Source organism: Talaromyces proteolyticus (genome assembly GCF_021365285.1).
Source record: "Talaromyces proteolyticus strain PMI_201 chromosome Unknown BGW36scaffold_16, whole genome shotgun sequence".
NCBI lineage: Eukaryota > Fungi > Ascomycota > Eurotiomycetes > Eurotiales > Trichocomaceae > Talaromyces > Talaromyces proteolyticus.
In genome coordinates, this window is record NW_025764292.1 from 4,229 (window position 1) to 28,064 (window position 23,836).

Here is a 23,836-nt window from a genome sequence, read left to right on the forward strand (position 1 = left end):
TAGCTGATTTTTGCATAGTAGATTATGATACTATATCTGTATAGCTAAAAGTATAGAATAATCTTTATATATTGAAGTCTGTCTATAGCTAAGAACTAATGAATAAGAACTAAGGAATGACAATTAAGGAATAAGAATTAAAAAATTAGAATTAAGGAATAAGAACTAAGGAATAAGGATTAAGGAATAAGAACTAAGGAATAAGGACTAAGGAATAAGAACTAGGGAATAAGAACTAAGGAATAAGAACTAAGGAATAAGAAATAAAATGCATAGAAAGAGAAACTTACTGCTTTTCTAATTTTGAAAGAAAATGAAGGAAAGATGTGTAATTATGTCATTCTATATATCAATACTCCCACCTTGATGTGTATTAATTCAATTTAAAAGTCACTTTACTATAGACTTTCTATATAAAAGGTATAAATTGTTTTTTCTTAGGCTGTCATTTGGTTCGGTTCTGGTCCTGAGTTTCTGGACCAAACCTAAAAGTGGATCAGTTCGGTTTGGTCTCTAATATTGGAATTAGAAATAAAAACTGAATGATTTTAACTTTTTAAACTGAAATTAAATTATACTAATAAGAAATTACTAATTATGATTAGATTAGTCTAAATCTAATTTAGTTTTTATTCAGATAACTAAACTATATAAAAAACTTTTAATTATAGTTAGATTTTATTTTAAAAAAATATTAAAATCTTTCTAAATTTTAATAAATTAAATAGATAAATAATATAAAAATTGAAATTAATTATTTAAATTATAATTTTTTATCTGATTACTAAAATATATTAAAAAATAAATAAATAATAATGAATATTATAAAATAGATATAGAAATATATATATATATTTTCTTTAATAAATAGATTAATTATTAGCTATATAATATAATGTAAAAAATATAAATAAAAATAGAAAAGGTATTATTATTATTTAAATAATTTTTAAATTATAATCTAAATATTAAGAATTTATTATAATATTTATAAAAATATCTAAAATAAAGTCCTAATTTAAAAAATAAGAATTCAATTTATAAAAAGCTACTTTGGAAATAAATATATAATCAATAATAATTATAAAGGATTAGAGTTAATTCTAAATATATTAATATTATTAATAGAAATTAGACTGTCATTTGGTTCGGTTCGGACCGAACTAAAACCAATCTGAAACCTGAATAGGTCCAGTTCTGGTCCTATATACAGTGAACCGATGTGCTTCAATTCACTAAGTCTAGGATCATATGGTTTTTTAAGGCCCATTTAGATCTGATTCGATTTAGATTTTTATTTTAGTTTTATCTAAATATCTGAATACTAGTAGATTACCATTAATAATATTAATAATTTAGAATTAATTATAATTCTTTATAGTTTTTATTGATTAGATAATTATTTCTAAAGCAACTTTTTATAAGTTGAATTCTTATTTTTTTGAATTAAGACTTTATTTTGAATATAATAAATTCTTAATATTTAGATTATAATCTAGAAATTATCTGGATAATAATGATATCTTTTCTACTTTTATTTATATTTTTCAGATTATATTATATGGCTAATCTATCTATTAAAGAAAATATATATATATATTTTTATATTTCTTCTATAATATTCACTATTATCTATCTATTTTTTAATATATCTTAACAATCAGATAGAAAATTATAATTTAAATAATTAATTCTAATTTTTATATTGTTTATCTATCTAATTCATTAAAATTTAAAGAGATTCTAATATATTTTTAAGGATAAAATCTAACTATAATTAAAAATTCTTTTATATAATTTAATTATCTGAATAAAAACTAGATCAGATTTATATTAATCTAATTATAATTAATAATTCTTCTTTAGTGTGATTGAGTTTCAGTTTAGAAAGCTAGAATTATTTAATTTTTGGTTCTAATTCCAATATTAGAGACTAAACCGAACCAATCCACTTTTGGATTTGGTTTAGAAACTCAGGACCAGAACCGAACCAAATGACAGCCTAATAGAAATTCATTAGTATTTAGATATTTAAATAAAACCGAACTGAAAATCTGAACCGAATCAGACCTAAATGAGCCTTAAAAAACCATATGGTCCTAGACTTGGTAAACTGAACTGCTTTGGTTCGCTGTATATAGGACCAGAACTGGACCATTCAGATTTCAGATCGGTTTTGGTTCGGTCCGAACCGAACCAAATGACAGGCTAAAATAGACTTAAAATAGTCATAATCTTATTAAAATAGTAAATACTGCTTTACTATTTACTGAATTATATTTAGATTAAGTTAAGAGTCACAGTTCACTAGATTCTAATTTTAAAACTTTATTTAGAGTTAGATAATATAGATCTAATTAAAATAAACTTACTATTAAATAATTAACTATATTCTAAAAGAACTATATATTTAAATTTTTTTATTTAAATTTTAATAGCTAATCTAGAATTATTATTTTTTAATTATTAATAAAGAAATTATCTTTAAAGTTTTAAAATATTAAGAAATAAATAAAAATCTTTATATTTTTATAAAATTATAGAATTATTTAATTAATAATAGAACACTCTAAAATTTAATCTATAAAATATCTCTTTAAAATCACTATTCTATTAAGATAATCAATCTTTAGAATAAAGTAATTTAGATATATAAAATATACTAATATCTTTATTTTTAAATAGATATCTTAAATATACTTGATATATAAAAAAAATACACTTTTTAATATGGTCAGATTAAATTATAGCTTAAATAAAAATTTTATATTATAATAGATACTAATTATTATATTTATAAAGATAAAAATATTTTAATAAAGTTATTAAAGCTTAATAAAGCTTTAAAAAAAGATTAATAAATAATAAAAAAAAAAGAATTAAAAAAAGCTAAAAATAGTAAAATAGATAAAATTTTTTAGTCTAAAAGATTTTAATATAAGTAATACTTTTAAGATTATTTCTCTAAATTAAGATATTTAATGATCTTTAGATAGATAATAATAATATAAAATAAAATGATCTAATAATTTCTAGATAGATAATAATAATATAAAAATGAAATGACCTAATATTCTCTAAATAGATATATTAATAATTAATCAACTATATAACGTAATCGGTAAGCGATCCGCCCATGTAAGTGATCTGCCTACCTCTTCCCAAAAATATATTATATATTGATTTTAAATCTTAATTTTGAATCTATATACAAATTATATATAAAAAATTAATTATTAATATGATTAGAATATCTGGTTATTTTATATTTTTTAATACTATAATCACTGCAGTGAAATTGATATTGTATAGGTGGATGAGAGATTGGGAGCTTAGGCTTGATTAGAGTAGTAGTAATAGTTTGAGATGCTTTAATCTAATTTTATATAAATGTTAGAATTTTTTTTTAATAATTCTTTAATTATGAGATATCTGTTTTTTAGATTTTTAATATTTTTATATCTTTTTTTTATATATAGTTTATAGATTATAGATTTTCTTTTATATAATTATAAACTTATTAATATTTATTTTATAAGCTTTTAATATTTATATAATTATTTTATTAATAATTTTAAATAGATTTTTTATATAGTGGTTTATTTATTTCTTAATTATAATTATTTAATACTTGAATTAATATAGATTTTAAAGGATTTATAAATAAGATGATTATATATTATTTAATTAATTTAAAGAAGATATTAAAGTTTTTAATTAAATAGTAAATTATTAAATAATTTAATTTAGATTAAATGATATTAATTTAGTTACTATAAAGTTATTTTGAATAGTTTGAATTTTATATATTATTATATAAGTCTTTAAAAATATAATAAAAAAATTAATTTTATTAATATAATTAAATTTAAGCTTTATTTATTATTTAATAAGCTATCTATATTTTTATTTTAAAATAATAAAATAGCTAATATTAAGAGGTTATAAAAGATAAAAGAAATATAGAAATATATAGATTAGAATAATATTATTCTTAATATATATATAGTTAAATTTAGTAATTAAATAACTTTTATGATTATTAAGAATAAGTATTCAATATCTTTCTATTATATAAACTATTTATATAAAGAATAAAGTGATAAATAAGCTAATCTATATTAATTTTATCTGTTATCTATCTATTATTATTGACATAGATTTTTTAGTTAGTTAGAAGAGTTTTAAATTAGCTTTTTTAAAGATATTTTTTAGCTTTAAAAATTATATATAGAGGTAATATCTATCTAATAGAATTAATTATTTTAATTATAATTATTTATTCTTGATTTCTAGATTATAATAGCTTTAGTTGAGTATATTAATTATTTTTTATTATAATCTTTATAATTATATAAAGTCTTATAGTAAAGCTAATCTTATTAAAATTATAAATATCTTTTAATAGAATTCTATATTTTAAGATAGTCTTTTATATATAATTAAAATATTCTTTAATTATTTTTAGATTTTTATATTTAGTATGCTTATAGTTATATTTTTATAAGAATTTTAAATTAATTTTTAAATAATATTAAATAAGATTATATATTTATTTTTTTTAATCTATTGATTTTTATATTATGAGAGAAAATAATTAGTTATTTCTTATATAAAAGAATGCTAAGAAGATAATCTATATTTATCTAAATTTAAAATCTATATAATAAGTGATTTTTTTTTAGATTAAGTTAATTTATAACTGTTAATATGTAGTATATATTAATATTGTATTTCTTTTAATTGATTTTAGAGAGTTGTATAAAGAATATTATAAATTTTTGTAGCTTTATGAATATTTGAAATTTTTTTATTTTTTAAATTAGAAATAGCTAGTTGGATCTTTCTTTCTATTTGAGCTGATTTTAAGGGATCTTTCTTGTGAATTGGTGGTATGATGACGCGTTGAAGTTGTATAATCAATATAGAATGTGTTTTTGGGGAGAGGTGGGCGGATCGCTTACATGGGCGGATCGCTTACCGATTACGTTAGTAGTCAAGCTACTATATTAAAAAAATATTAATATCTTTTAAAATCAAACATTGAATATATTATCAATATTATAATCTAAAGTATATATACATTCTGAATATATATAAAAGATTATTCTATTATATATAGAAAGGATCTAGGGCTCATATATAGAGCCAAACGTATGCAAAGAACATCTATCTATAGCCTGGTGGGTTTCACTATGGTGAAAGCCCTTTGATCACGACACCAATCATCTATATTAACAGTTGTCTATAACCATGTATATGTCTTATAGAATGAAGTACAGGTTACCTATTTCATGATACCGAAAATGATGGAGCTTCATCGCTTCCGAGCTATGCAAGGCTATGCACCAAGGATTAGGCGTGCAGACATAGCTGCGCTGCTTCGACCCCGCAGCTGAAGTGTGCTTCACCAAGTCCTAGCAATCGACAAAGGTCTGCTATATGGCACCTTTCTGGCATTTTAGATACTGTAACAAAACTGTGCTAATGCTAGAGAATGTCATTTGACTAGGAGAAAATCAGTTACCTGAAATCGGTGTACGTACTGAGCCAACTATGACTTTGATAGGCTCTTCTCCTCTTATTTCCCTCCAGCGATTACTCATTTCGATCAATTCCTCACAGCCTTCTAAAACCCAATTCCACTTTTTAAGGAATCCCGGAGTAGCCTCCCAGTTCTCTTTCTGGTGCGCCTCTCCCCATACAATTAAACCCTTTCGACCAGCAGTGATCATGTCGTCATCTTCACCTTGAAGTAGCATTTGGGTAGATGTTGAAGAGGATTCACATGTATCCGATGTGATAGATAGGTTATTATTGACAATATCTCCAAAAATATCCCTTAGGAAGTCCAAAACGTCAAAATACCCCTCCCATTTAATCAAATTGTCCCGGATTTGTGGAAAAGGGAACATGTCTATCCAGTTAGAGTGGGGATGGATCATTTGTAAAGGTGTTGGAAAGAGTGAGCTTGGAAGGCCCGTATGGAACGGGTGGATGATTGTGGGACCATCGCAAAGTCGTCTGCCACGGTGCGGATTGTCAATATCATTACTTTGGGCGATAGTTTTTGCGAAAAGTTTTAGAACTTTCTTATTGGAAACTAGTGCTCGGAACACATTGTAATGTATTAGGTGAAGCAAATGATCAGAAGGAAGAGGAAACTGGGTCCTATGTGATCCGTCAGACTTGACCGATGTGGCGACTAAGTCTGATCGTTGGTGGCTATTTCCAGACCCAGGTGAGGGCTGGATCGCGCTTCTCAGATTGCTATACGATGAGGTCCGGGTATCTAATTCATTTGTTGAGTTCCAAGCGGTATCTTCAAGCTGGGAGACGTTGAAATCTCTGATTCGCCAACGATCCACTCGATACGGGTGTCGTCCAATTGTCGAATTTTGGGTTGTTTTCTCGCTAATTCGTCGTCCTGAAGAATTCAATAAGCTCGAATAGTCAAAGAAAAAGCATGGTGAACTTCATGAAGGGCGTTGCACTCACTATGAGCTCTTTGGTTTAGTCGATTTTGGACTTTCTTCCGCTCTTTCCTGGCTTCGATGCATGTCCAGTCATCAGTAATTCCCTTTCCCTCACTAGGGCGGCAAGTAGGGTTTGATAATAGACCACGGTCTTTGTAATCAGTTTGCTGTTTGAAGTTCATGGTTTGAGAGCTTGAGAGAAATATATGAAAGAGGAGAAAGTGGTCAGCTTTCATGAGAGCTTCGTTCGGGTGTGGTAGCGCACCAGTTGCACACTAGCCCAGATGCGGCAAAATTCCGTCAGCCATGCTTGTACAACGGATCGGTTCTGTAATGCTTGGCGTGTCTCCACTTCGTTAGGATGGAACGAAAGTGGTAAACCCCTGTCAGCCAGCTCCACATCCTTAACTCAAAGCGATTGAGCTTAGAAGGAGGAATAGAATGCAGCAACTTAGAAATCGTATAAATCCCCTGTTGTTTCCTGTATGTAGTCCTCTACTAGATTCATTCATTTCACAACTTTCTCCCCTGTTCATCCGCACACTATAGCAGTCTTTCTACATCTGCTGCCATCCGATGTCTCGATACGCAGCAGCTCACGCTAGTCCGCAGGGTGCAGGTGACTCTCGCCCAACCGCATTACAGATAGTCAAAGATGAAGGAATGGAAGGCAAACTGAAGGGTAAGGTGATTGTTATCACCGGAACCTCCTCCGGCATTGGCATTGAGACAGCTCGCGCTCTCTCCACCACAGGAGCGACGCTGTACCTGACCGCTAGAAATGTCATCAAAGCCAAGGCTGCCTTGGCAGACATTCTTGAGCCAAGCCTTACAGAATTTATTGAATTGGATCTGGAATCCTTCGACAGCGTACGTACCGCTGCGAGGACGATCTTAGCAAAGACCGACAAGGTCAATATTCTGATAAACAACGCTGGAATCATGGCAGTTCCAGATCTTCAATTCACTAAAGATGGCCATGAGTTGCAGTTTGGCACCAACCACCTCTCACATTTCCTCCTTTTCCAACTATTGAAGCCAGCGCTACTTGCTGCCAGTACCGCTGAGTTTCATTCTCGAGTTGTTAATGTGTCTTCCTCGGCCCACCGTCTCAACGGTATCAATGAATCAGACAATTATGACTTTCAAAAAGGGGGATATAATGCTTGGGTGTCCTACGGGCAATCGAAAACGGCCAACATATACATGGCCAGTGAGATCGAGCGCCGCTACGGATCTCGTGGGCTTCATGCAACGAGTCTCCATCCAGGTGGAATTGCAACTGGCCTTTCGAAGTACATTCCTGAAGCTGAGATCGTGGCAATGTTAGAGAATGAGACCCTAATCAAAACGTTGAAGAGCCCGGAACAAGGTGCTGCAACCACGGTGTGGGCTGCAATTGGCAAGGAATGGGAGAACAAGGGGGGCAAGTACCTCGCTAATTGCGCTGAGACGAATAGTGGCAACGATGATGGAAATATATCTGGTACAGACTATGTCAGTCACACCTACAATGCAGAAAGCGAGGCCAGACTTTGGGAGGACTCTTTGAAGATTGTGGGATTGACTGATGATCAGTAATGTGCAGGCCAATAGGAAGAGACAGTTACGGATTTTGTCATCTATGTAAATGCTAACTTAACTAGTATAGAGGAGGATAGTCGTATCAGAAATCATAAAAAGGGGTTAAGGTTCCGCCTGCCTTCTATGTAGTGATGCCTCATGAAAACGGTCTAGAAGAGGAAATGATGTTTCTGTCACGACAAAATTTGAGGTGATTGTCTTCAGGCCATTATTTGCTCTTCTTACTGTCAGAATATTTGGCACTAAGCACATTGGGAAAGGATTGGAAACACCCAAAATTATGATCATGTAACAGGGATAGACCCAGGGAGTATGTTCAAGCCTAATCCGGCAGGACTGGACGGCTTGTCACGCACCGGGACCCACTCTAGTTGTCACTGGCTGTGTCGAGGAGCGATACGATGGGTTGAATTACACAGAGGTTCCTTAAGGGTAACTAGTAACAAGGTATAAGGTTGCTAAAAGATAAAGATAAAGATAAAATATAACTAAAGTAAGAATAATGTCTTAAAGTATTATAATACTTTAATTAAAATTATCTTATTAATCTTTATAGTATAATTAATAGTAATAATTATAATAATTAATATTAAAGAACTATACTAAAGTAAACTAAATATATAAAAATAAATATATTTATATAGATAAGTATCTTTATAATCTATATATATTAAAAGTATATAATAATTATATATCTAATTACTTTTCTATTCTTTCTATACTTTCTTTATACTTTATTATATATCTGAATATAGATACTTATATAATATATAATTCTGTATAAGTAATAAATAAACTATATTTAGTTATAATAATTAATTAATTATAATATTAGCCACTTTAATAGGTACTTATTCTGAAGTAGTCTAAGACATCCTAATCTATCCTTAGCCTTGCATATGTTGGTTTCGTAACACGGCTTAGGGATATCTCAGAGATCAATTGTGATATATCACAACTGATATCATACAATCTTAGATATGATGCTAATACCTCTTACTTCACTATATATATCTTTATCTAGTTAGATTAGATATTAATACTCTAAGATAGAAACTTAGACATATAGATTTAATTTTCTATTTAAAAAAAGGAAATCAAATAATATCTTTTATATAATCTTAAATATAATTTTCAATATAAGCTTGTTTAACTTCAAATAGTCTTCGACTCAAAGTCTTTCCTAATTATATAACCTAAATTGATAACTTTCTCCTTAGTAGCCTTGTTCTTTAGCATCAATATCAATCAGTGAGGCTTTAACTCACCCACATCTAGTCAATCCAGACACCCCGGGACACAGTCCTGTCAGACCGTGTTACAGATCAATAGCACCAAAACGCTATGCCAAAAATCGACAGTACTTAATTTTCAATGTCTTATCCCTGATGACAAATATTAGTATAAATTCGTATATAAATATGTCTAAATAGATAAGTTCTTTATAACTTAGACTTATATCTTAGCCTATTCGAATTTAACACTGAACTCAATTATTTTTAAACAAATATTACTTTTATTATTTCTATTTAACAACTTCAAATATAATTTATTAATTTCTATTAAATTCAAATAAATTAAAACTATCTAAAATGATATTTAATAATATTTTTAAAATTTTCATTATTGTAAATAAATAAGGTGATTAGAATAATTGAATACTTAATATCTAAATACTAAATATAATAAATAATATTTAAAAATATATAAATCTATATTTTAATAAATTATTATCTACTATACTATTATTTCTAGATATTTTAAACTTCAAATCAACTCAAAGAAGTATAAAAAACAATCAAATAAAATATTATAAATAAGATATAGAAGTATATAAAATATTAACTAAAAGAATTATATTTATATTTAAGATATTATAAAGATTAAAGATTAATTTAAGATATTAAATTAATATATAATAGCTTAATTAAATAGATCTAAATTAATCTAATAATAATAATGTCACAAGAATCGATAAACCACGACCAATGAATGTAATAGCGGACGCTATTACATAAACAGTTAATAAGAAATATATATAGGCACCATATATATATAGAATAAATGTGAAAGACAGACACTAAGTGGAGACTACTTAGTGAGTAACAGTGAACGAGATTGTTATTAAGTATAATTAGGTATTATAGAAATAAAGCTAAAAGCAGCTATACTTTCATCTAGTTATAGCTATTGATATAGTAATAGTTAATATTATGAATTAATATCTTATTCCAGTATATATTTCAGTATGTGATCTAGTAAAGCAGATGCTTCTAAACTTAGAGACAGATAATTCTAGGTATAGAAGTAAGTAATTTTAGATATTAAAATAGAAATTTAAATATTTCTAATATATATAGACATTTATTTACTATCATATATTTAGTTAATCATATTTTATATTTATACTTGAATAGCATACTACTATTAGTATTCAACGACTTTACTATTCTTATCTTAATGATAAAATAGCCCTATCTTAACATTGCTTATAGCTAGGCTGTCATTTGGTTCGGTTCTGGTCCTGAGTTTCTGAACCAAACCCAAAAGTGGGTCGGTTCGGTTTGGTCCTTAATATTGGAATCAGAATCGAAAACTGAACGATTCTAACTCTCTAAATTAAAACCAAATTACGCTAAAGAAGAATTACTAATTATAATTAGATTAGTCCGAGTCTAGTCTGGTTTTCATTCAGATAACCAAATTATATTAAAGAATTTTTAACTATAGTTAGATTTTCTCTTTAAAAATATATTAAAATCTCTCTAAATTTTAATGAATTAGATAGATAAATAATATAAAAATTAAAATTAATTATTTAAATTATAATTTTCTATCTAATTGTTGAAATATGTTGAAAAAATAGATAAATAATAATGAATATCATAAAATAGATACAGAAATATATATATATTTTCTTTAATAAATAGATTGACCGTTAGCTATACAATATAATCCAAAAAATATAAATAAAAAATAGAAAAGGTATCATCGCCATTTGGATAATTCTTAGATAATAATCTAAATATTAAGAATTTATTATAATATTTATAAAAATATCTAAAATAAAGTCCTAATTCAAAAAATAAGAATTTAATTCATGAAAAGCTGCTTCGGAAATGATTATATAATTAATAATAATTATAAAGAATTAGGATTAACTCTAAATATATTAGTAAAATTATTAATGGAAATCTATTAGTATTCAGATATTTAGATAAAACTGAATCAAAAACTCAAACCGAACTAGACCCAAATGGGCCTCAAAAAACCATATGGTCCTGGACTTGGTGAACTGAACTGCTTCGGTTCGCTGTATATAGAACCAGAACCAGACCATTCGGGTTTCAGATCGATTTTGGTTCGGTCCGAACCGAACCAAATGACAGCCTACTTATAGCCTTTTTCACCATATTAGCAGAATATCCTGAGTGATTCTCTCCGATCTCAGACAAATCGTTGTATACGTTTTGACAAATAATTATAAAAAATAAAATAATAGTTTGTATAAAATATCTTAATAATTAATAAAGCTGTATATAAATTGAAAATCTTAAATTAATATAATTGATTTAATCCAAATAATAATTAAAGATAATAAAATGTTAATTAAAAATATAAATAGATTAAGCTGTCATTTGATTCGGTTCTGGTCCTAAGTTTCTGAACCAAATCTAAAAGTAGATCGGTTCGGTTTAGTCTCTAATATTAGAATTAGAACTGAAAACTAAATAATTCTAACTTTCTTAACTGAAACCAAATCATGCTAAAGAAGAATTACTAATTATAATTAAATTAATATAAGTCTGATTCAGTTTTTATTTAAATAACTAAACTATATTAAAGAATTTTTAATTATAGTTAGATTTTATTCTTAAAAATATACTAAAATCTCTCTAAATTTTAATGAATTAGATAGATAAATAATAATAAAATTAGAATTAATTATTTAAATTATAATTTTCTATTTAATTGTTAAAATATACTAAAAATAAATAGATAATAATAAATATTATAGAATAGATATAAAAATATATATATATATTTTTTTTAATAGATAGATTAGCTGTATAATATAATCTAAAAAATATAAATAAAAAATAGAAAAGATATTATCGTTATCTAAATAATTCTTAGATTATAATCTAAATATTAAGAATTTATTATAATATTTATAAAAATATCTAAAACAAAGTCCTAATTTAAAAAATAAGAATTCAATTCATAAAAAGCTGTTTTGGAAATCATTATATAATTAATAATAATTAGTATTATTAATGGAAATTCACTAATATTCAGATATTCAGATAAAACTGAACTAAAAATCCAAACCGAATCAGACCCAAATGGGCCCCAAAAAACTATATGGTCCTGGACTTGGTGAATCGAACCACATCAGTTCACTGTATATAGGACCAGAACCGGACCATTCAGATTTCAGATCGATTTTGGTTCGGTCCGAACCGAACCAGATGACAGCCTAATAATAATAATATCTTTTTTATTTTTTATTTATATTTTTTATTTAGATTATATTATATAGCTAATTTATTTATTAAAAAATATATATATATATATTTCTATATTTATTTTATAATATTTGTTATTATCTATCTATTTTTTAATATATCTTAATAATCAGATAAAAAATTATAATTTAAATAATTAATTATAATTTTTATATTATTCATTTATCTAATTCACTAAAATTTAAAAAGATTTTAATATATTTTTAATGATAAAATCTAATTATAATTAAAAATTCTTTATATAATTTAATTATCTAAATAAAATTTAGATTAGATTTAAATCAATTTAATTATAATTAGTAATTCTTCTTTAATATAATTTAGTTTTAATTTAAAGAGCTAGAATTATTCAATTTTTGGTTCTAGTTCAAATATTAAAGACTAAACTGAACCGATCTACTTTTGGATTTGGTTCAGAAACTTGGGACCAGAATCGAACCAAATGACAGCCTAGTTAATATTATAGTTAATTAATTATTATGCATAAATATAGTTTATTCATTATCTATATAGAATTATAAATTATAAATATATTTATTTTTATATATTTAGTTTATTTTAATATAATCCTTTAATATAAATTATTTTAATTATATTTTAATTTTATCTAAATTTTTTAATAATCTGAGGATCTTACTATTAATTATTTTTAAAGAATCTCTATGTGATTTAGTATATCATATTGTCCCTTAACACAGCCAGTGACAACAAGAGTGGATCCAAGTGCGAGACACATCGCCTTGTCAAAGCCGGCCGTCACAAGCAGCCTCATTTGTTTTGCGCTTGAATGTATGAATTTACCAAGACATCGGTAATTGATAGTCTTGCCAATGATCTTCTGTATCAGCCTCCCTCCATTTCTCTATCCCCCCTGCTACACCGTCAACATCGACCGCCCACTTTCCTTCCTCCACCATTTCTGCCCAGTGCGACAACACATGCTTTAACTGCACATCGTGAGTCTCAATAAAATGGTTGAACCCCTGTTGGTATAATTGCGTGCTGCATGGTACTGGACTCGCGGCTGGCCCTTTAGTGTGAGATTTGTCGCCGAATAGTGCGCCATCGCTTGTCCGAGCCCAACCATTGCCTCCGATAGCGTAAGGCAGAATAAGCTTGCAGCCGTCTTCAAATGGGTGTGCTCCATCTGGATCTGTCTCTGTTAAATACACACCGGCAGGATAATTGGTTATAGCTTGAAAATGTCGTGGGAATGGTGATAGAGGGACTTCTTCTCCCCATGGTGCTCGTTCCGTATCTTGATGGGCATTCTGGCTGCTTTCGAACAGCAGTATAGGCCTTAGTTTCCCTTCTTCAATATCGACTGAAGAGAATGGCTGCTGGCGGGCTATGCGAAGGCCAGGTGCGATCTGGCTAAAACGGATTTCCCGAGCCCGCACCAGGAACTGGTATGCGAAGGTGTTCGGGGCGAGTGCGCTCGACTCGATCGCATCACTAAGGCGGTGCATTTCATTACCGGGAGCCCCAGGCATACGAGTTTCAACCGCACCTGCTAGCCGTTCGAAGGCTTCGAGAGTCTCATCCACATCAGAGACTGTATAGGAGGGCATAATCCAAGGATCGATTCTCTCTTGGTTGCCATCGTAAGACGAGTCCACCGCAAGTGCTTTACCTTGGTCTATCATGTCAAGGAAGCCTTCAAGGATGAGCTCGAAGGGCAACCAGATCTGTCGTCCATTCATCGTGACGCCCGTGTCGTGGATAGAGATATGCTGCATTGCCGTGAAGGTCTGCTCATCAAAGACGAGGCCCAGTGGATGACTGGCGCCTAGTGCCCAATTAGCCATGTAGAGTGTCACGTAACGCTTTTTGTTCAAGTCATCTTCGTCTTCGCCATAATTGAGGTTCTCCCAAAGATCATCGGGTGAGCAAAGTCCGGCGAGGTATCTGAAGAATGCGTGTGGTGGTTGTGCAGTATATGCGTAGCCATGCCAAGCCGCTTTGAGGAACGCAACCACCGAAGGACTCAATTTCGCGGCGTGTGGTGACAGCTCCGCATCTCCGCCATAGCACTCCCACCAGGTCTGGCGATGCAAATCCCTCAGGCTGCGACCGCTTGCTGTCCACCCTCGCTCAACGATGAGGTTGTGTAGGGCGGCGCACCGTTCATGGTCAAGCCCGTCGACTTCCCGGAGTGGGCGCTCCGCTGTGACTCGCCATTGCGACATGTTTGTGGAGGGACCAAGTAAAGACGGGATGTGGCTGAAGGAGAGGATAGAACAGAACAACCAAAACTTATACACCGTTGCTCCTTATGGTAAGATTACCGAGACGTGTTGCAAATAGTGTAAAATAAGTGACACTAACCAGATTAGGGACATCATATGGACTAGACTCAATCATGAAGATGCGATATAAATAGCAGAAATAATAAATTTTTTAAAAATCCTTAGAAAGATGTATATTGAAATTTTACTTTAATAATTATATATATATTATTAATTATTATTAGGCTGTCATTTGGTTCGGTTCGGACCAAATCAAACCTGAACTGAAACCCGAATGGTCCGGTTCTGGTCCTATATACAGTGAACCGAAGTGGTTCAGTTCACCAAGTCCAGGACCATATGGTTTTTTAGAGCCTATTTGAGTCTGGTTCGGTTTGGGTTTTTAATTCGATTTTATCTGAATATCTGAATACTAGTGGATTTCCATTAATAATATTAATAAATTTAGAATTAATCCTGATTCTTTATAGTTATTATTAATTATATAATCATTTCTATTTTTATATATATTTTTTAGATTATATTATAATATTTATTAGTAATTCTTTATTAGCATAATTCAGTTTTAATTTAAAGAATTGAATAGTTTAATTTTTAGTTCTAGTTTTGATATTAAGGATTAGACTGAACATGATTTACTTTTGGATTTGGTCCAGATATTCAGGACCAGAACCGAACCAAATGACAGCCTAATATAAGTCAATAATTATAAAGCTATTAATAAACTTAATAATAAAAAATACTTTCAACTAATCTATTTTAATAAATTAAATATTTAACTATTAATAGAGAAGTAATTATTTATTAAAAAAGATTTATTTAATATTATATTAATAATTTAAAATATATATATAATCATTCTATATTTAGTATAAATGATATAAAGATAGGCTGTCATTTGGTTCAGTTCTGGTCCTGAGTTTCTGGACCAAATCCAAAAGTGGATCGGTTCAGTTTAATCTTTAATATTGGAACCAGAACCAAAAACTAAATGATTTTAGCTCTTTAAATTAAAACTAAATTACACTAAAAAAGAATTACTAATTATAATTAAATTGTTTTAAATCTAATCTAATTTTTATTTAAATAACCGAATTATATCAAAGAATTTTTAACTATAGTTAGGATTTTATCTTTAAAAATATATTAAAATCTTTTTAAATTTTAATGAATTTAATAGATAAATAATATAAAAATTATAATTAATTATTTTAATTATAATTTTTTATCTGATTGTTAAGATATACTAAAAAATAGATAGATAATGATAAATACTATAGAATGGATATAGAAATATATATATTTTTTCTTTAATAGATAGATTAACTATATAATATAATCTAAAAAATATAAATAAAAAATAGAAAAGATATTATCACTATTCAGATAATTCTTAAATTATAATCTAAATATTAAGAATTTATTATAATATTTATAAAAAATCTAAAACAAAGTCTTAATTCAAAAAATAAGAATTCAATTTATGAAAAGCTGTTTCGGAAATGATTATATAATCAATAATAATTATAAAGAATTAGGATTAATCCTAAATATTTCAGTATTATTAATGGAAATCCACTAATATTCAGATATTCAGATAAAACTGAACTAAAAACCTAAACTGAACTAGACCTAAATGGGCCCCAAAAAACTATATAGTTCTGGACTTGGTGAACTAAATCACATCGGTTCACTGTATATAGAACCAGAACCGGACCATTCGGGTTTCAGATCGGTTTTGGTTCGGTTCAAACTGAACCAAATGACAGCCTATATAAAGATCAAAATTAGAATTTTTCAAAGAAGTTTTTTTCATATAGATCTAATAATAAAAGATTAAGATTATTGAAATTTATTTAAAGCTATATTATTATAAATTATTATATACCTTATATATATTACTAATTATTATAAAAAATATATTTATAAATATATTATTTTTAATATATAAAATGATATTATAAATCTATATAAAGATAGATATAAATAACGTAGATTAAAAAATAATCTTTATAATAAAGTTATTATGTATATATAAAAATCAGTTATATTTATATATAATAATGATACTGTAACAGGGATAGATCCAGGGAGCATCTTTAGGCCTGATCTAGTAGGACCGAGGGCTCAGGGATATTCTAGGGGTCAATTATAATATATCTATTATAATCTAAGGCATTTGTGCATTCTGGGTATATGTGGAAGATTGATCTATCGTACATGAGAAGAACCTAGAGCTCATATATATAGCTAAAGATATATAAAGAATATCTATCTATAGTTTGAAAAATTTCACTATAGTAAAAGCTTGTTAATTATAATACTGTTATTCCTTTCTTTTAGAGCTAATGTTCTTATTAATAAATATAATAAATAACTAAAGATTAGAATTAATCAATAAATATAGAGCTCTAAAATTGATAAAAATTCTGAAATTAAAAGCACGGATTTCAGCAAGCTACGCACACCAGTTGACATATCTTGCTTAAGAAGAATAGAAAAATACCTAGTTATACACACACTTGCTGAAAGTAACTTCTTCGCAGTATGATGGCAAATCCTTGATTGGTGCTGTAGCCCAATAAAGGTCCTTTGCAATGTACCCGACATCCGATTCTGGAAGAACGAAACCCAGGCGCTGGAGTACCACCCATATCTCTTTTTTCCATGATTGCTTCGTGGAAAATGGTGAATTCAAGTTCCCTTACTGTCGAAGACTCTAGGGTTGTATTCAATCCGATCGTGGCATCAAAGTACGTCTCAACGTCATAGAAATACAGTTCTGTTTTGTTGTTGATGACCAGTGGGCTTGCCCATTCGCTGGTGTTGTAGAGACAAAGTGTGTAGGTTTCCTCACCGGAATGATAGCCTTGTACGTTGAACGTGAGAAACCAGTCGTCGTTGTCGGTTTTGGCGTATGTATTGTTGTTTGCAGCGAGAGCGGGCGAAGCAGCAGCAGCCGCAAGGCTGAAGAGGGAGAGAGAAGAGGTACGCATTTTGATGAGAGGGTGTATCAATTTGATAGGGGCTCAGGACCTACCTTTGGAGATACATGACCTTGGTTTAAATAGTAGATATTGGCATATCGAAGGAACAACACAAACAAAATACGAAATGTTGGTTTTCAATTTCCGTAGTAGTAGTAGTCCTAGGTAGTAGTACTAGATAGTAGTGTTGGATGTGTGCCGGGGCCTGATTCTATTTTAGTATTAGTTCTAAGATAAGCACCCGGGAGTTCGGCCACCCCAGAGTTCGGCCACCCGCCAGAAAAGCTTCAAAAATCAAAAAGATATGAATTTCTAACTATCTCCCCCATATTAAAAAAAATCAAAACATTATTTTATTTATTTCAAGCGCCTCTACTTCCTCTATAGCCTTTTTAGCTTAATATTTGATTCTTCTTTTTTAATCTTCTCTATAGCAGCTTTTATACTTGTAATCAAAAGAAATACACTATTTAGATTCTTTTTAATCTATTTTTTTAATTTTTGAATTTTAAAGCTATTTAACTAACTAGATTAATATTTTATAAAATCAGATTAATATATATTATTAATCTATGAGCAGCCTAAAGCTTTAATTATTTTTTATACCATAAAATGCACCTCTTTTAAAATCAATATTATTTAAAAAAACTGATATAATATATTAATTATCTATCATTCACTTTGAGATGTCTAAAAATAAGAATTTAAAAATAATTTAAAATTTAAAGATATATATAGTCTTTCTATAGACTTCTAAATTTAAATTTGAATTAAGTTAAGCAGTTTATTATAATCTAATAATATAATTTCTAATATTTTAAAGCCCAATTTAATATATAAATTAATTAAATATTGACTTCTTATTATTTAATAAACATTTAAAAATTAATACTTTTTAATAGATATAATATTATTAAGATATAAAATCTTTTTAATTTCTTTTCAATATACGGTCTTCAATATTAAAAAAATATTTAAATTTAAAGATTATAATAAATAAGAAATATATAAAGATAAGAATAATAATTATACTATTTTAATATAATATTTCTATAGAAAATTAAAAACTTTATAGATACTATGATTATTTATTATTAAAAGTCAATAACTATCATCTTCTAGTTTTAATTCTAATAAAAAAATCTCTTTTAATTATATTTACACTATTACTGATAAAATAAATATAGTTATAATCTATGTAAAATATCAATCTAATAGTATTTAAAATCTAAATTATAAAGAATTAGATATAGTGTCTTTAAATATAATCATTAACTAAAGCGATTTATTTATTATAAATATAGTTTTAATAATTAATATTTACTTACATATTTCTAGATTTTAAATATAAGCCTTTTTTTTAGAAGCTTTATAAAGTATTTAAAAATTTATATATAAGCTTAATATAAGTCTATATTTATCTATATTCTAAATATAGTAATTAGAAATCTTATATTCAGCTAACATAGCTTTATATTAATTAAAAAATTTATTAATTATCTCTAATTGTGTTTCTAATATTTTTTAAAATTAATTTTATATTTTATGCGTGTAATTATCTTAAGATAATATTATCTAAATTATTATATTTATCTTTTTTTTATAATATAGTTCTCTCTATTTTATCAAAGAATATAAACTGTTATTTCTCATATAAATAGAATTAAAAAAAACCTTTCTTATAAATCCAAATCCAGTATTTTAATTCACTAATAGCTTCTTTTTAATAAAAGTCAAAATCTGGTCTCTAGTATGCGCGCTTCGATAATCTTTCTAGCTGTTGATTTGGCTGCTTAAAGTTGATTAAGATACATTATATATCTTTGCTGCAGTCTAAACCGATTTAATTGTTCCAGATTCCAAATCTTAAAGTGTAGCCTGAATCAAGGTCTCATTTTGGAAACTTTTTGGCATCTTGTTGTTGAGTGGGAGGCTTGTAAAATTCACGCGACGCGTTGTTGCAAGGTGGCCGAATTCTAGGGTGGCCGAACTCCCGGGTGCTTATCTTAGGTCATCCGTAATTGGCGCCAATAAAATAACTATAAGTGAGACATATTTAAGAGTACATTCCCCAAAGCCAGTTAGCTCGGCAACTATCTGTGCATAGCGTAGTCTCGTCAAGTATCAGAATGGGGCTGATTGATTTTGAACTCCTTATTATTTGATCAACCGATATCATTAACACAGGCGTTGTTCTATAAACAAAAATGGACGGCATACTTGCAAATCTGATTACAATCACTCTTGTTGGAATTCTTTAGACAAAATGTTGGCTACCAACGCCTTCTCCAAGACGATGGGATTATTAAACCAACCGTCGGTAAGTGTACGGCACGCATCTGTACCAGCTTCTAGTCGTCAAATGTCCACAACACCACGAGACTAAAGACTACCTCAATTGGTAGGGTGATCTTGGCTGTGCACATCTGTGTGATGACCGAGCTGATCGCTCTATGTGTATCGATATGTGTGGTTAGTACCCCCTTTCCAAACCGAACTCTAAGTTTGAAAAGCTCTCTGCCACGTTTGGCTTTTTCCCAGGATTATTCCCATTCACTTTTCATCGTCCGACGGGTGGTTGATTTTGTGGTTGCCATTAGGGTTTGGATGCCTTACGGTTCTGACTGTGGCTCTGGTTTCGTTCATATGCTCGGATTGTAGCTAGCCGCCTCCTTGGCTGCCCGGTCGGCTGCTTCGTTGTCTGGTATATGTGGTCTAGAATCCATCAGATCTACACCTCCCAACCCTAATCTCGGAGATTGTTGAGTGATCGTATACCCTCCGCTAGGATATACTGTCCGCAGGGGCATTTTGAGTTAGCTATCGCTTGATTAGCGGCTTGATTGTCGGTAATGACTACTCATTTTCTTGGCGTATTCATCTTTGCGTGTATGTCAAATGGAATCTAGAATGCTAGATCGATCTCTCTTAGATCTACCGTATACATATTGTCATCAATCTGACATCTAATCAATCTATCTTTGTTGCTATTTTAAAATTTGCTAATCGTTTCAGGGCTGGAGCGTGCGCCAGCCCGCATTACCAGTGCCCTGAAACGACCAAAAAGAGGGAAATTGCGCCAAGCCTCGCGCTGATTGGTCTTTCACCGCGACCCCTTCACGTGTAGGGAGTGATATTGTCAGGGCCCACTTCTGACATGACATGATTTCGTCAGGTTTGATAAATTTTCGGGAGTGTAATATAGACCCCATTTTATTCTATGAGAGAAATATCAACATATCCAACCCAATCTAAACTTCATATTTCTATATAATTTTGATATTATAAAAAGTTCATCTTTTTATGAATACTAGTGTAAATTCGCATATAATTATGTCCAGATAGATGAGTTCTCTGTGACTCAGGCTTATATCTGAATCCAATCGAATTTGCCACTCAGCTCAATTTGTTCTAAAGCATAAAAAGAACGACAACGCTAGCGTCTTGAATACGTCGATAGTATCTGTAAATCGGTGGGTCACTATAAGAGAATGTCCTGTCTTAGATTTTAGGACCCATTTATCTCGCCTTTTCTTTTCTTTTCTTTTTGATTGCAATCGATATTATTGAATGATTAAGCCGAAACAAATTCATGGTTGGACGCAACTCAGTTGCATATCCAACTAGTGGACTGATTTACATCTCCGTTAACGTAAAGTGCTAACTGAGGATAAGGACAAAGTGGTCGCTGGCGCTGGATGCCCTTCGAAATATCATCATCAATATACTTAGTAGCCACTAGGTAGTCCGGAGCTGTGTCGTTTTCTGTCCATGCCATCAAAGCCAAAATGCTATCATGGTACCGATCTTCATATCCTGGGACTCCATATGTTAAACCTTGCACAGCCGCTGGCTGAAGAGCAGCTCCAATGTACCATGGTGCCTCCTGCATGGATGATGAAGTACAATGCTCCATTCCAGGAATATAAAAGAATCGATAAAAGTCTGTAACGGTTGTCAAGGAATTCAAAAAAGCTCCCCTGACGTGGTCATAGTAGTATCGACTGCTCTCAGTCGGAATAATTTCATCAGCGTAGCCATGATAGTGTATTATTTTGCCGCCTCTCTCTTTAAATGCCGATATGTCAAACTTTGATGCTTGTGCTGTTCCAGGATTAATGGCATTTGATAGTTCAATCATACCGTAGTTAAGGTCCGCCCAGTTGTAGCTTGTGACATTGAGGAGGAAGTCATAGATCCAGTCTGCATCCAAAGATACAGGTTCATCGCCTTCTGTTATAGACTCATTGAGATTTGTACCTAAAGAATAAGCAGGAAACGCCAGAGTGCCGTTTACCACCCAGTCGTCCAGGATGTATTGAACAGTGCCCATCTGTGCGTCTGAAAAGCATGTAGATGAGATATTGACAGATGAGGTGCAGTGCAATGGCTCCAGAGTGAATTTACATTCACGCGGTCGCATAACAATGCCGTCTTCGACACCATCCTGAGGATCGCATTGACGAACGGCTTCGCGAGCCAGCATTTGTAACTGTTGAGGACTGACGTGGTATGAGGCATTCACCGGAAGGTTGTGAGCACCCAACCAGGCTCCGTAAACTGGAAGATTGTCCATCCACCAGGCTGGTGCACCTATCAGGGCACCATCAAAATCATCTGGAAACTCTTGCACTTCTTTCAGACCTTGACGGCCTCCCGTTGAACATCCAGCGTAATATGAATACTGGATCGAACTGTTGTAAAAACCTGTGGTAATGTTTTTCCCTATCACCACACCCATATGCATGGCACGCCAAGCCCAATTGATGATTGCTTCAGGATTGTTCAGTGCCCAGCTCCCATCGAGTTGGCTAGACTGATGACCAGTGTTTGTTGACAAAGTCGCAAATCCATACTGTGCCAAGGCCCCCATACTTATCCACGCTGTATAGCCACCAAATCCCCCATTTCCCGTTGCCATGAATCGGTTATTCCAGTCGGATGGTAAGTACATGGCCATTTGAAATTGTGATCCGTTGGCAGTTTGAACTTGAAGCCCAACAGCGCAACCTTCCGGAAGGGAAGTTGCGTTTCCGTCAGCCCAAGAGTCAGTAAAAGTGCCGTTTTCAGGAACATGTGAAGCATAGCTCAAAGAGTAATTCTGAGGAAGAAGACTAGAAAAGAAGCTGGCCGAGCATTTGGCAGCCGTGACCCTTAGAGTCAACCATGCGAAAAGCAGTACACACCTCATTGATATGAAGTATGCGATAGATTAGAGTCATAAATGTAGTCTGAATCAGGTTTTCTTATGTTAGAGTATTTACCCCAACTTAACATGAAAGTGTTTCCCACTATTTCAAATATCCCGAAGTGGCAGCCTCCGCTAAGAGAAGCCCTAGGTGTCCGACGCGACGCGTACAACATTCCAAACCTGAGTGTACCAAAATTCCAGAGGCATACCGTTTTTACAACCAAGAATGATGCCAATTTATTTCCAGGCAACATTATGTCCCATGCATAAAGGAGTAAAGGTCAGTCAATAGAGAACATACAACAAACAGATACAAGCACAACTGTATTGTGGGTAACATGAGGTTTTCATGGAAAACATTTCCGGCCACGAATCCACTATTTAATGTCTCACCATGGCGGTGAATATGTCGCATTTAATAATTCTTCGTACTGAGTCGTGAAATCGATTACAAGAATAATAATGATCAATAGATGACTTAGAGGACGCTCTCTTGTCGAGTAGTTAATCGGAAGTATACATACAGCTGCAGTCTCTAAGAAACCGTGGACATTAATATCCTTTCGCATTTTGTCTCCATAGAAACCCTTTTTTATAGAATGGACGACCAATGAAAATCTGTTATTTGATCAATATCCAATACAAGCATAGACGTGCATGCAAAAATACAACTACCTTTCCAGTCCGCAAGCGGTGGCTTTCCCACAAGGTTTCCACAATTCAAAATCTAGATTCAAAATTAAAATGTTCCAATACTTGAACCTCTGGTCTATCACATGAAAATTGAGGTTTTGTGCAGAAAACACTTTCTTTCAGTAAT

At 30.4% G+C, this 23,836-nt stretch overlaps 5 protein-coding genes across 5 annotated transcripts; 1 reads left to right on the forward strand and 4 right to left on the reverse strand.

The window, feature by feature from the left end:
* Positions 1-5,519: 5,519 nt before the first annotated feature.
* On the reverse strand, positions 5,520-6,658 carry BGW36DRAFT_365484 (uncharacterized protein; the record flags this gene model as incomplete). The annotated part of the gene is made up of 2 exons (XM_046214655.1): positions 5,520-6,427; positions 6,499-6,658. The coding sequence occupies 2 exons, from the start codon at positions 6,656-6,658 to the stop codon at positions 5,520-5,522; spliced, it is 1,068 nt and encodes a 355-aa protein (XP_046065373.1).
* Positions 6,659-6,907: 249 nt separating this feature from the next.
* Positions 6,908-8,183, forward strand: BGW36DRAFT_391505 (uncharacterized protein). Its single transcript, XM_046217596.1, has one exon. The coding sequence runs from the start codon at positions 7,053-7,055 to the stop codon at positions 8,055-8,057; it is 1,005 nt and encodes a 334-aa protein (XP_046065374.1). The 5' UTR covers positions 6,908-7,052; the 3' UTR covers positions 8,058-8,183.
* A 5,037-nt stretch (positions 8,184-13,220) lies between these two features.
* BGW36DRAFT_391506 (uncharacterized protein) lies at positions 13,221-14,796 on the reverse strand. Its single transcript, XM_046217597.1, has one exon. It carries the CDS (start codon positions 14,776-14,778, stop codon positions 13,387-13,389), a length of 1,392 nt encoding a protein of 463 aa, XP_046065375.1. The 5' UTR covers positions 14,779-14,796; the 3' UTR covers positions 13,221-13,386.
* Positions 14,797-17,348: 2,552 nt separating this feature from the next.
* On the reverse strand, positions 17,349-17,840 carry BGW36DRAFT_442051 (uncharacterized protein; the record flags this gene model as incomplete). Its single annotated transcript, XM_046221566.1, has 1 exon — positions 17,349-17,840. The coding sequence occupies exon 1, from the start codon at positions 17,832-17,834 to the stop codon at positions 17,349-17,351; it is 486 nt and encodes a 161-aa protein (XP_046065376.1). The 5' UTR covers positions 17,835-17,840.
* Positions 17,841-21,426: 3,586 nt separating this feature from the next.
* Positions 21,427-23,016, reverse strand: BGW36DRAFT_442055 (Tannase/feruloyl esterase; the record flags this gene model as incomplete). Its single annotated transcript, XM_046221567.1, has 2 exons — positions 21,427-22,068; positions 22,123-23,016. 2 exons carry the CDS (start codon positions 23,014-23,016, stop codon positions 21,433-21,435), a joined length of 1,530 nt encoding a protein of 509 aa, XP_046065377.1. The 3' UTR covers positions 21,427-21,432.
* Between the last annotated feature and the right edge of the window lie 820 nt (positions 23,017-23,836).

What these genes read in the sequence shown, in the direction of transcription:
- BGW36DRAFT_391506 (XM_046217597.1), bottom strand. Translation starts at nt 14,778, where the DNA reads ATGTCGCAATGGCGAGTCACAGCGGAGCGCCCACTCCGGGAAGTCGAC.
- BGW36DRAFT_391505 (XM_046217596.1), top strand. Translation starts at nt 7,053, where the DNA reads ATGTCTCGATACGCAGCAGCTCACGCTAGTCCGCAGGGTGCAGGTGAC.